The following is a 14,237-nucleotide window of genomic DNA, read 5'->3' on the forward strand; positions in this document are numbered from 1 at the left end:
CATGGCTGGTTGCCTATGCTTATTCCTTTGTTTAATCGCCCGGGCCATACTATAACCATCGCTCTTTTCCACTTGGCTGGTGATTGTTGTCAAAATTATTTTACCGAAGCTCTTTACGCCAAACAAATAGGTCCTGGATTTGTATAGTGTTCGCTCAGTTTGGCTAGTGCTATACCTGTACTTAGTGAACGCCTATGCATGTAAAAATTAAACAATAATAACCGTCAGCTTAACATACTTAACATATATGATTCATGTAATACACTATTACATGTTGTATGCGGCTTGGGTTCTCTCGCTCTCGAGCGCGTGAGAGGATTACAAGTAAGTGCAAGTGGTGAGTGCAAGCGGCACTAAATAGTGAGTGCAAGCGGCATTAAATAGTGAGTGCAAGCGGCACTAAATAGTGAGTGCAAGCGGCACTAAATAGTGAGTGCAAGAGGCACTAAATAGTGAGTGCAAGCGGCATTAAATAGTGAGTGCAAGCGGCACTAAATAGTGAGTGCAAGCGGCACTAAATAGTGAGTGCAAGAGGCACTAAATAGTGAGTGCAAGCGGCACTAAATAGTGAGTGCAAGGGGCACTAAATAGTGAGTGCAAGCGGCACTAAATAGTGAGTGCAAGAGGCACTAAAGAGTAAGTGCAAGAGGCACTAAAAAGTGAGTGCAAGAGGCACTAAAGAGTAAGTGCAAGAGGCACTAAAGAGTAAGTGCAAGCGGTACTAAATAGTGAGTACAAGAGGCACTAAAGAGTAAGTGCAAGACGCACTAAATAGTGAGTGCACAAGGCACTGTAAAATAGTGAGTGCAAGAGGCACTAAATAGTGAGTGCAAGAGGCAATAATTCGTGAGTGTAAGCGGCACTAATTAGTGAGTGCCAGTGGCACTAAATAGTGAGTCCAAGACGCACTAAATAGTGAGTGCAAGACGCACTAAATAGTGAATGCAAGAGGCACTAAATAGTGAAGGCCGGGGCAATAAACAGTTAGTGCAAGGACACTAAACAATGCGCCCAATGTAACTCTAAACAATGAGAGTAGGGGTACTTAATTAATAGTGAGTGCAGTCATGGCCTAAAACACTGACGCCTGTATTCTAAAACCTTACTCACACTCACATTAATGAGTAGAGGTTCATTACTCGAAAGTGCAACTCTGTACTCACTGAGTATTCTTTCACTCTCAATGAGTGGAAAGTTACACTTGCCCTTGGACCATTCACAAACGGAACTCACTCTCGAAGTAGAGGCCGAGTTTGAGTGGAGTATGAGTGTAGGTTATACCTCCCTTCAACCACACTCAAACAAAGTTGTGATAAACAACATGGCGAATCTATGGCTTGAAATATTGCAACAATTGGACAATTTGCAACGCAATAATGGAAAGGAGAATAGAAATTATTATTTCAACTATGAAATCTATGATGAAGAACAATTTAGAAGTAGATTTAGATTAACTAAGAATGGTTTTCGGGAGATGTTTGACATTATAGAGGCAGATATATCTGCTCATAATGAACGAGGGAATCCAATTCCTGCAGAAATTAAGCTTTTATTGACTTTACGTTATTACGCAACTGGCACGTTTCAGGAAGCATATGCGGACCTTAAGTGCGTATCTGAGGCCATTGCTCGACTGAAAGTTCATTACATCAAATTTCCTGCTGTTGAAATGCTACAGCAAACCAAACTTGAATTCTGGAGAATATGCTCGTTTCCTAATGTTGTTGGGGCGATTGATTGTACCCATATAAAAATTCCATGCCCAGGAGGAGAAAACGCAGAATTGTTTAGAAATCGGAAGGGTTTTTATTAACTGAATGTTCAAGCAGTTTCTGAGTCAAGTCTAGAAATACAGAACATTGTATTGCGGTGGCCAGGCAGTGTGCACGACTCGAGAATATTGGATAACAGTCGCTTGTGCTCTCAGTTTGAGCGTGGTGACATCCAAGGCATGCTTCTCGGTGATAATGGCTATCCTTGTCGACCTTACTTGATGACACCTATAGTGAACCCACATACACCCCCCGAACGTAGATATAGCTACAACGTTTCCCAAATTCGTACAAGAAATACTGTGGAGAGGATGTTCAGGGCTTGGAAAAGGTTATTCCCCTGCCTCTCTATGTCCATTAGAACAAAACTGTCCACTACCGTTACCATTATTGTAGTGACAGGAGTCCTGTACAATTTTATAAGAAGAAGAAATGATCCTATAGAAGAAGAAAACCTAGAGGATCCGGATGAAAATCTTTTACCTGCTATGAACGACTAGACCAAATCCCTGGGAAATGCAACACGTCGTGCTCTCTTAATACAGCAATTTACATCAATTTTTCAAGGAACTGCAACTCGTTTTATTTTGATATTATTATAAAATGAATATGCAAGCTATATGCTTGGTCCATTAACAATTGTTTTTATTCCTTTGCCGTGTAAAGCGCTTCGGAAGCTCTTCTGGAGTATCAATATCAGCCGTTCTTTTTTTGGTAGACGTCCAATATTGTAACTCCGCTTCAAGGACCTCCATCTTCTTCTGGTGTTCCTCCACAAGGTTTTTCCTCTTCAGTTGAAGAATTTCCATCTTCATTGCGTGTTGCTGTTCTTGCATATCCAAGCATCTTCTTTGCGCTGCTGACATTCTACACTTTTTGTAAGTGCGCGGATTCAGCGTCTCCTCAATAACCTCTGATGTTGGTGGTCAACATTCGTTGGAATTAATATATTTGTTCTTTCTTCTACTAGGGATTCATCGTCCTCTTCATTTCCAGTGGCTTCTAGGTTATCTATAGACCAACGGGAAAATATATTGTACAGACTACCGTATATACTTTAATTGTATTGTTATGGTCATAATAGTAGCTATTGATGATGATAATATATGTGGTTTTAATTGTTAAAACTGTTTTTGAAATCTAAAAAACGTGGAGAGTAATGAGTTGTGGGCAAGTATGGGTATAGGGAGGATAAATGCTGCATGGATAGATAACAATGCTTTTATGCATACTATTCCGTATTTATACATATTCAACTTAAATATCTGTGCATATAAGTTTAAATCGAAATTAAGATCGTCATCAGCAACCTACAATTTTTTTCAGTATTATGTATATAATCTGTAACATTAAGCAGTACATATATTTATTTGCTAAAATTCACTTACCGGGTTGATAATTCGTCATTAAATGGATTATCCAGACTATTAATTTGACTTGGAATTATTGCAACAACGGCTTCTGCACCTTCATCTCTCTCTGTCAAAGCCCTACCACCACCAGTCAGTTTGGCTTCTCTCTTCTCCTTTGCAATACTTTTCTTCGCCCGGGACTTGATATCTTCCCAGCATTTCTTTGATTAAACTAATTGTTTCGATTCACGCTTCTGGACACCCGCCTGACTGTTAACTCTTCTGTCAGAGTTACCCAGGCTTTCTTTTTTTGCTGTATACTTTTGTAATCGTTCCTTTTGTTCTCAAGGACATCCTTATGCTTTGCAACTAATTCTGTTATAAGCGACTTCTCTAATTCAGAAAAATATAGTCTTATTTGGGACATATTGCCTGTATTGGTTATGCAGTATCTTGTCTGCACTAAAATAAGCTACACTTCACTGATTTTGATAACAGAGGCGAGTGCGACTCGTATAAGTTATACTTGAGTGACCTCAGTGAATACAAATTGAACAACATTTGTTGAAGATGAGTGTTTCCTCAATGAGCAGAACATATCGCTCACACTCCACTCATGCTCACACTTTAACTCTTCTTGAGTACACCTCACTGGAATGGCACTCAAGTGTTAGTGTGAGTAAGCTTTCAGAATACAGGCGTAAGTGCAGTGGTGCTAAACATTGAGTGTAGTGATATGAAACAGTGAACCCAGTGGAATTCTAAACAATGCAGCCAAGCGGTAATCTACACAATAGTACAAGGAATTCTAAACAAAGCAGGTTGTAACACTATAAATAAGGATTGATTTTTACCACTAAACAGTAAGGTCCACTGGTAGTACTAAACCGTGAATGGCACAAAGTTGTGAGGGCGGGGATGCCAAAGAAGGAGGGTAGTCGTAATACACAATGCATACATTGGTACCACACAAAGAGTGTAGGACCATTATACAACGAGTGAAGGGGGGTGTTTCGCCAAGGACGTTATGGCAGCCTTCATTATCGTATCCCTCATTCGTTTTCAACAGCGGGCATGTATTGTAAGTTAGGCCTGTTAGGGTGGAGTGCTATAACAACCATTAATAACGATAGGTATTGATGTTTTCCCCTACTTTGTTCTTTAAAAACTAAAAAGTGAATTGAGGGAGTTACAAAATTTCTACTCTAACAAAACCGTCGCTCTCAGCCACAAAAAAGAAGATTATTGACTACGCTTCCCGGCCCTTGTCTGAGTTCAACATCCATGAGGCTCTAGATATGTTGGAGCTGCTCGAAAATACCGCAAGAGATTTACAAGATGAAAAGGCTTCATACTACCGCGTGGCATTTCAGACGGCGCGTTCAAAAACAGATTACCCCAAAGAGCACTTCCGCTCTTTAGTTCTTAGGCTGCTAGGGGATAAAGACCACCAGGCCGTGTTCGACATAATTGGTAAAATTGAGAAGACCATGTCCAAACGCCGCTCGGCAATTTCTGTGAGCCGCTCAACTCCACCTTACAGGCGTGAATCACCAAGACGAGATATGTAAAACTTAAAATATTCAGTAAATTTACAACGTTTGCGTCTTTCCGAATATATCGCTCCTTGAATAAATTCTCGTGTGGAACGCGTGCTTGCCCGAAAGGCAAGCTAAGCCCGTTTTCCGTGACGTAATATTGATGCTCTTGATTGTTTGGGATGCTTTCGATTGCTTACGGAAAAAAATCCGCATCGGCAACTTTGCACATTAGTCGTTATAGATGCACACCCACGAAAATATTGGTGGCCAATCTTACACCAATACACTACACAGATGCATAAATTAGCATGTAAAGGGGACAGTGTGTTATTGTATCCCTCGACCCATGGATGGGTTTGCCCACATCCCCTGGAAGGGGACCTTTGGGCACTCCGTATAGAATTTGAGTGACGCTACTATACTCGTGTACTCTCAGTACATAAGATATTCCTGGATTTATTATGGCAAGCCAAACATGACAAAAGTGTATCGAGAATACAAAGCGGTAGTCGAAAATATTAACCTACGTATGAGAATATCAACCGATATTCAACATAAATTAACTATACAGTTTGAGAATTTCACACTGCTGTCGAATTTGTTAAATATGGTTTTGACAATTAGAGGGAGAATTATGAATTATATATCGGGTCGAGATTTTTGACAGTACAAATGTACAGCGGTTGATTTAAAATTATGAGACACTTCATGTAACTCTTCATAATCACAATGCTCATTTAGCCTCATTTTTCAAAATGGCAAATAACACAGATGAACTAAGAGCCTTTTTTCTTGATTGTGAAACACTGTCTGACCGTACTCAACAAATTTTGGAAGATAATGACACAATGGGAGCAGAATACTACAAAATAAAGTGGCAAAACTATATTTCAATTGTGACGGCTATGTGTTCTGCTTTGTCTGTTAACATTGAAACACTATCGGCGGCATTCCAAGAACACAACGAAGGAAGGTTATTGCATTTGCTTAATGAATTGCTTACAGCAATGGAACAAGAGCTTGTAAAACTGACAGGCGTTACAGGTTCACTCCCTGTAGGAAACCCGAGTGATGTGAACATGTGTATGACTATGCCAAGCACCGGGGGAAGACCTGCTTTCAATATATCAAAAGACCAAATTGAAACACTGAGAGATACTACTGGTATGAATTGGAAAGCAATCTCAAATTTTCTGGCTGTTTCAGAGAGAACTCTACTTAGAAGAAGAGACGAATATGGAATACATCCAACGTTTTCCAAAATCAGTGATGAGGATTTAGATGAGCAAGTAAGACAAATTCTTTGCCTACAGGTAACCCAAAACAACTTCATTTCTGACCGAGAAGCCCTGGGTTACACAGATGAATTATGTACATCAGTTGGCATTTAGGGAGGTTTGGGAATGATTTTGTGCAATATTTATTTTTCTTCGTGTGATTGTGTCCTTGTGCCTCGTGTTTGAATCGACATTCTTCCCTCGTGAAAAATATGAATGTCGAAGTGAAAGAGTTTTCAGAACCATGTTCAACAACTAAAAAGGTAAGTTGTTAAGATTTAGATTGTATTCATATGCTGTTGCGGTAATAGCATATTAGTATACCCAAGATTTTCTGTTTTATAGCTGAAACTATATTCAAAGTACTGTTTGCTCTCAGAAAATATTATACATACTACAAATTTAGCGACCCTGCAATGCAGGGTCTGCATGTTTAAGAATTCGATATTTCTATTTACTAGAGTCTATTTTAAAGCCTGTTTTATGCCGAACCAAAGTAATTTTAGAATTTTAAATTAAGTTGCCAAGCTCTGTCGTATTTCAGATTACACCATGACATTCTTTTATCACAAATAATTTCTTTACTATCTTGATGATTACACTGCAAAAACTACCCAAGTAACACAAGATTGCATGGGAAAACTCCAAAGTATTAAATTACCACTATAAAAAATCAATACATGGTCAAAGACTTTGCCCAGAAGCATGGCATATAAATATGAGTAATCATGCTCTGAATAGGGATGACCGTACCCATTTGCCAGAGGAATATGCATCTTATTGGCAGGTGACATCATCCCTTGGGTATCTAAGAAGCTTTGATTCCAGCTTTAGATCACCCCTGATGAAGACAGTAGACTGGACTGTCGAAACGTTAGGTCCTGATTACAATTTGACCAGGTTTTGTAATCATTTATATAAACCAGAGTAGTGAGCGATAACATTGAATTTGATTTGCCAAACATATAACACCCTATTTTTGTTCTAATTTCCAGGTTTTGGTGCCCTTGAGTGTGAATTCCATGAATGCACATTTGAATACCAAGTCACATTTGAATGCCAACTTAACTTTGAATGCCAACTTACCTTTGAATGCCAACAATGAAGTTATAATGAATAAAGTTATATTAATTAATGAAGTTACATCAGTAAACAATGTTAAGCAACTGAATGAAGTTACATCATTAAATAAAGTTACACCAATGAATAAAGATGCATCAATGAATAATTTCATATTAATGAATACAAAATGTATAACAAAAAATCCCAAAAGTATGAATGACAACAGTATGACATCCAACAGTACAAAAAGCAAAAGTGTACATGATACCAACAGTTTTCAAACCTGTACCAATAGTGTTACACCGATTCAATTACATTGTTTTAGATCTCGTTATGTGAAATTTATATCTGATAAAAATGCCAAAAGGACAGGTCGTCGTGAACAAGAACCAAGCAGAATTCCAGATAAGAGACTCTGCCGCCTATTCACAAAGAGTAGAAAGTTGAGGAAAGCTATTCGAAAAGTAATAAAGAGAACAATACCTGCATCATCCCATATTCATTGCTACACAAAAGCATTCAGTCATGAACGTCAGAGAGTTTCAAGTAACAATTGTTTCTATCAATACATTAAAACAAAACTAATACATTGTAAGAATTCAGAAATAACAAAACGTCGACCAAGGCACTACAAAAAAGTTAACAAGAAAAATAGACAGCAGAATTACAACATATTCAATTTTGGTAAAACACAAAAGCCTATTATACATAAGGATTTAAACCACAGTTACCGAGTGAATTTTTGCAAGCTCACCCTTTGTGGACACTGTATCTATCTTTATTGATCCCAATGCTTTACTAAAGGTATTCAATTCCCATGCTAGAGATTCTTTTGGTATGCCTCATCCACACGGGACATGCATCCTATTAGAATTTGACTCCATTAGAAATTTGACAGAGTATTTTAAACTTATTTACAGGCCAGGTGCTATATTTGAAATAAAAGGTGTGAAAATTGTAAATGATACAAGTGATGAATTTTCACAAATTGTGAATACTAATGATGTTAGTCCAAACACTAACACAAATTTATGTTGCTCAACATCAAAACTAACAGTTCTAGATGACACAATGAATGATAACTGTGATTTGAAAAAAATGCAAAGTCAATATATCCTCCTTTACGCTATTTGTTTCTCTACTGTGAAGACCCGTAATTATTGGAATGATGAAATGCGAAACGCCATTGTTGAACATGCTATAGAATCTTTCCAAGTAGCCCTTAATGAAAATCTGTTGTCGTCAACTCATTTTCCTGAAAGCATACAAATATGTGGTTCAACAATTGACATAACTTATACAGCTAGACCTGAAGGAACGTTGTGTTATGCTTCTGTATCCAACAAGATAGCTTTGGAAAAAGTAATCTTGGCAAACACCAATAGCAATATAGGATTTTTAATTTGTTTGGGAGACGATTATTTAGCTTGTATAATTCAGAAAAAAATGCATGTTAAGAAGCACAGACAGATAACAAAGTATGTTTTACTTGTTCCAAATGAAATTCCTCAACTAAATCTTTCGAAAGAACTTTCTGACTTCTGTTGTGTTGTTGAAGGGTTATGCGAATATCTTAATCTCAAAGAACCTGACCTTCAGAAAACTGAATATATTCTTCAATTTTTGTCAAGTCCACAACCACTAACAAAGTCAGAAAAGCAAAGAGTCCTACGAAAACATACTTCCAATAAACAAAAGGAAAAAGTACGTGAAAATAAGAAAAAGAATTATAGCTCTATGAGCCCTGTCAAAAGGAAAGCTCTTCTAGATAGTTTAGAACTTAAATACAAGGAAATGGACCCTATAAAAAAACAAGCACTAAATGAAACTAAGACACGTAAATACAAGGAAATGGACCCTATTGAAAAGCAAGCACTAAATGAAACTAAGACACGTAAATACAAGGAAATGGACCCTATTGAAAAGCAAGCACTAAATGAAACTAAGACACGTAAATACAAGGAAATGGACCCTATTGAAAAGCAAGCACTAAATGAAACTAAGACGTGTAAATACAAGGAAATGGACCCAAAAAAAGCAAGCACTAAATGAAACTAAGACACATAAATACAAGGAAATGGACCCTGTCGAAAAGCAAGGACTTCTTGAAAATCTAAAACTTAAGTACAAGGAAATGAACCCTGTAAAAAAGAAGTCTCTTTGTGAGAATGATGTACATAGATACAAGTCTATGGATCCTTTGGACAAAAAGATTTTACTTGAAAAGCGAGCAATGAATTATCAATCAATGGGTTGATTATCAATTATTGCCACATTGCCACCATATCATATTCAAAAGGCGCCCTCCAACAACCCTACAATGAGGGCATAGCCATCTCCACAGGATCCGAATACCTGCAACTACATATAAAATAAAAATATTGACTAAAAACGAAATCACTTCACCTTCAAAAACAAACTTTACCTCCAAAAACATGGTACTGCCATGGGCACCAAAATGGCACCCTCATTTGCAAACATCTTCAAGGGTGCATTGGAGGACTCCTTACTTTCATCTTCACCAAACCACCAACATCCTCTCCTGTGGAAAAGATACATTGATGACATATTTCTACTTTGGACACACGGGGAGGATGCATTCAAAACATTCACCACACATCTAAATACATTTCACCCAACCATCAAATTCGAGGTGACACACTCCACAAAAAGTGTCAACTTCCTTGACACAACAGTATACATAACACTTCTCAAACACCCTCGAAACCACCCTATACATCAAACCAACCGATCGCATGCCTCTCCTACATAACAATTCACACCACCCAAACTCCTGCAAAAAGGGCCTCATCTACAGCCAAATGTTAAGATACAGGAGGATTATCACTAAAGATGAAGAGTTTCATCAGAAAGCTCAGAATCTAAGAGTAGCCCTCATAGGAAGGGGCTACCATGACAAGGATATCCTACCACACATTAACAAGGCTGCCACATTCACTCAATCACAACTACTCTCAAAAACCACTTCCACCAACCATACACGCACACTCCCATTTGTCATACCATACAACCCAGACCTAAAACCACTACGCCACATTCTCCCACAACACTGGGAATACATTCAAAATGACCCCACTCTATCACAAATATGGCCAAATCATCCTGTTGTGGCTTATCAAAGACACAAAAACCTAAAAGAACATTTTGGGCGCACCAAACACATCAAACCATTAAGTCACAATACCACAACACACCACCTAACCCCGGATAATACCACACATTACCTCACCCCATCAATTAAACCAATGGGCCATCCCAAATTACCTTTGACCAAAGATTAAAATCTCCACCACCCAGACACAACTCACAGAACCAGCTCCATCAAGCGACAACCAACAAATCGAAAGAGCACACCCATGGAGACCACATTGGAGTCATTCAACAAACTACAAACCACCTGCAGCCACGTTGACAAATCTGGACCCCTCAGACAACACAACCTTATCACGAATAAACATTTAAGATCACATAAACAAACAATATGTACAAGAAATACGTACAAAAAAATATGTACAAAAAATACATTAATTAATGGCATGGATGGCAGACAATCAAACCATACGATGTCGGCCATAAACATACAGTTGTACAAATAGTTATAATATTCATTATTCAACCACCATCACACAGCAATCCAGGGTGCATTCCGTGCACGTTTCGTGGAAGAACTTCGGCGTGAGTTTTGGGTTGCTGGCGCACAATCACGTCGAGGTTGGCGCACAATTTCAGAGTTTTCGTAGTTGGCGCAGGATCACATGGTTCCGTCTGGTGTTTAAACGGGCCTGTAATTTCTTAGAAAAATCGGGAATTTCCTAATTTTGTATAATAATTTAGAGTTAGTGATGTAACTATGATTGGCTAAATAATATATCTGTTCAGTGTTACAATTGAGTCATTGAGATCAGTAATGAAAATTAGATTAATTCGTACTGGGTTATTTGGGTTACCTGTATACAAAAAAAGGGCGCGAAATGGGCGCAAGCAAAATACAGACTTCAACACATCGGCACCGCTAAATTGGAAAATGATCACATAACTCGCCATGTAACTGATGCCGTAAGGACGAGTTGTTCTCCTACTAAGAACGCATTTTTTAAAAGTATTTAATCAATTTATCAGTTTTAGCCATGGAACACTATTGTGCAGTTTGCTCAAACGTGGTAGGCAATGCGCATACATGCTACACATGCAACAAGTTTGTACACATCATATGTGGTATTCCAGAAGGAGAAGAAGGCTTTGGTCAGAAATTGAAATGCAACAACTGCACACAAAAAGGTACGGTAGCAAGTTCAATTCATTGTTACATCACATTAATATGTTTATCACAGACACATACATATTACATTTAAAGCTGAAACTGAAGGAGATCAACATTCACATGTGCCGAAAACAGCTAACTCATTGAAGAGAAAGTTAAATTGGGATTGGTTAAAAGGAGGCATGGTTGAGCAACCGATACCAAAGAAAATCCAGAAGATAAGTGAAACTTATGTTTGCCTGGAATGTCTTGAGAGGTCCTTGAAGGGTAATTTTGAAGAGAAAAATGCGAGTATTTGCAGAAAAAATGTATCTACTATTGATCGGCATAAAAGAAGATGGCACACTACTACAAATAATTATTCCTGTACAGTAGTTCCATCTAGTGCCCCCGATGTCCGACAGTTGTATGCGAGGTATGCTAAAGCTAAAAAATTTTATACAGAAGCTCCAAAGGATAATAGTAGGCCTCAAACAACCAATGCTCTTGCAAGTACAAGTCACTCAACTAGCCAAAAAACGTTGCTGTCCTTTTATCACTCGAAAACCGTTGAAGATCCAATTCAACCAACTGAGCAAGGAACCCATCAGAATTCTAAGGAAGTAGCGCCGTTGACCAAAGCCTGTAGTGATTTGCCCGAATTAGGTGATCAGGAATTCCAAGAAAATAACTCAAATTTTGCAGATGGGACGAAATTCACGAAACCCAACAGAGATTCATCTCGATCAACTAGCCAAGCTAATATCGACGACGTAATGAAAGCTTTAACTAACTTGTCTTTAAAAGTTGAAGACTTTGGTAAACGACACAATAACTTGGAGCAACTCGTGGCTGAAGATAATGAAGTCCTCAAATCTCTATCGGCAATGCGAACGGCGAGCAACATCAATCAGTTGGCCGAGGCATCCAAATACCTCGAATTCTTTTATGACGATGACTCGGGCACTGGATTATTACGTTGCAACCCTTGCTTTAAGATGCAAGTTACAGCCAGGCCTACTCTTAATAGCCTATCCCCATTACAAGCCCAAAGAATAATTAATTCTTGTGGGACTGGAACACTTGGCACCGGAAAAATCTTGAGCAATGATGTCACTCAACTCCTGATAGAGGGTCACAACCAGACCTGGTATAGGCAGAAGAAGTTGTGCATTGACCACATGTGTTTGCTGGGTGATGGTAACAAATTGCACAAGAAGGCTATGGAAACGCTCAGGAAAGAAGAGGAAAGGGAGAAAAGAGATCAGCCAGCAAGCAACATATTTCGAGCGGCTATTGTTGATCTGAAGCTAGGAGCAGCAGCAAGACATTTGGAGACTTTGATCTCCTTCTTGTCATGTTGCTCAGTCGATGTTGGAAATATCGGACATAGCAGAAACAATTTCAATGATATTCTTTCTTGCTTGGAAAAGTCAGTGAACCGCAGAATCAATTCGTGGTTAAACGAGCCTCTACCTTCAACGTTACTACCACCACATTTCTGGGCCACAATCGATAAAGCTACACCATCGCGCACAACTAATCAAGCTGTCCTTGTTGTAGCTCGGAACGAAAATGGAATTCCCTGTCCAATTCCTGTTGCTGCTCCGCAAGTCTATAAAGAGTTCGCCCCAGCTACGTATGACGCTATGGCAGAACTTTTAATCAAGTCAATTAAGGACAACTTCTCAAAAGATGTTCTGTCAAGGCTATGTGGTATCGCGGCTGATGGTCCTTACCAAGCAGCAGGATTCCGTGAAAGGCTTTTACAAGAACTGGGAATTGAAGACATCGATAATAATCAACTTTCATTTCCAGTAACGTGGGATGCAGCTCATCTGCTAAATCTTGGAGTGGTTGAAGTAAAAGACCGAAGTTCCAGTAGCGATCATTTCAAAACATTCTTGAACAGATGTAATGTTTTTAACACCATTCTTGCAAATGGAAAGGGCTTTGCTTTCCTGCAACTCGTCGACAAAGAAGCAAGAAGGCCAGTTGCTTATGCTGCTCAAAGATTCGCCAGTTCTTCGTACGAACAGTGGCTTAAAATTGAAAAGAGTTACAGCGCATTGTGGAAAGCGTTCGACATGTTGTATCCAAACCGAACTGAAGACGAACAGTACCAGTATATGATAGCTGGATCAGATTTTATTGCTGACCTATTGTCATTCCTCGACATATTGGAGCCAGTGGTTGATTTGATGTTAAGAGTCCAGTCACTTGATGTTCCCATCTGGAAGCTAAAACTTTGGTGGCCCAAAGTTAAAGCTAAACTGGAAAAGGCTGCAAACGGCGATGCAAACTCCTTTCCGAGACTGCAAGAAGTTGGAGATAGCTTTCATCATTACCAAGGTGTTGAACTTCTTCCCGGGTGGTTGGTGACTAATCAAGGTGGTGGAGACGGAGGGAGAGGTGTATTAAACTGGACACAACGAGAAGAGGTGGAAATTGAACAAGACCGTCTGCAACTGGCATCTGACCTAATGAACGCTCTTGACAGAAGGGTTCAGACAATTCTTCACGATCGCTGTTTGTCCACGCTCCAAGTGTTTGATGCTTCGGCCCTTGTTGCTCTACAGTGTGGTACTTGTGAAGACGATATCTTGCAAAAGGATGTGTCGGACGGAAAATACGAAATGTATGGCGTGGAAGAATGTCAAGCGGTATTGGCTGCTGTTTCAAAAATGACCCATATTGTGAATTCAGGAATGGATTTTGATCCGCGTTTGGCATTTCGATTCATGGAGAAGATTAAGAAAGCTGTCAAGATTGGTATTTGGGATGGACTTTGTTTAGATTGGTTTGTACTCGCTGAAGGCACCACCGCATTACCTGTGAACAGTAAGCTTACGTTCTTCAAGCCTGTTGAGACAAAAACACTTGACACAATGTTCAAATTGAGATTCCAAAATGGTCAAGAGTTCAAACTGGTGTTTGCCCCCATTGAAGAAATGTGACGACATCATCAAAGA

The 14,237-nt window shown here is 39.0% G+C and overlaps 1 protein-coding gene across 1 annotated transcript; it reads left to right on the top strand.

The window, feature by feature from the left end:
- Positions 1 to 1,183: 1,183 nt before the first annotated feature.
- Positions 1,184 to 1,813, top strand: LOC114530140 (putative nuclease HARBI1). The gene has a single exon (XM_028551725.1). The coding sequence runs from the start codon at positions 1,184 to 1,186 to the stop codon at positions 1,811 to 1,813; it is 630 nt and encodes a 209-aa protein (XP_028407526.1).
- The last annotated feature ends 12,424 nt before the right edge of the window (positions 1,814 to 14,237 follow it).

Source organism: Dendronephthya gigantea, unplaced genomic scaffold, assembly GCF_004324835.1.
Source record: "Dendronephthya gigantea isolate DGI-Jeju-01 unplaced genomic scaffold, DenGig_1.0 000060F, whole genome shotgun sequence".
Lineage (NCBI taxonomy): Eukaryota > Metazoa > Cnidaria > Anthozoa > Malacalcyonacea > Nephtheidae > Dendronephthya > Dendronephthya gigantea.

What these genes read in the sequence shown, in the direction of transcription:
- LOC114530140 (XM_028551725.1), top strand. Translation starts at nt 1,184, where the DNA reads ATGAGTGGAAAGTTACACTTGCCCTTGGACCATTCACAAACGGAACTC.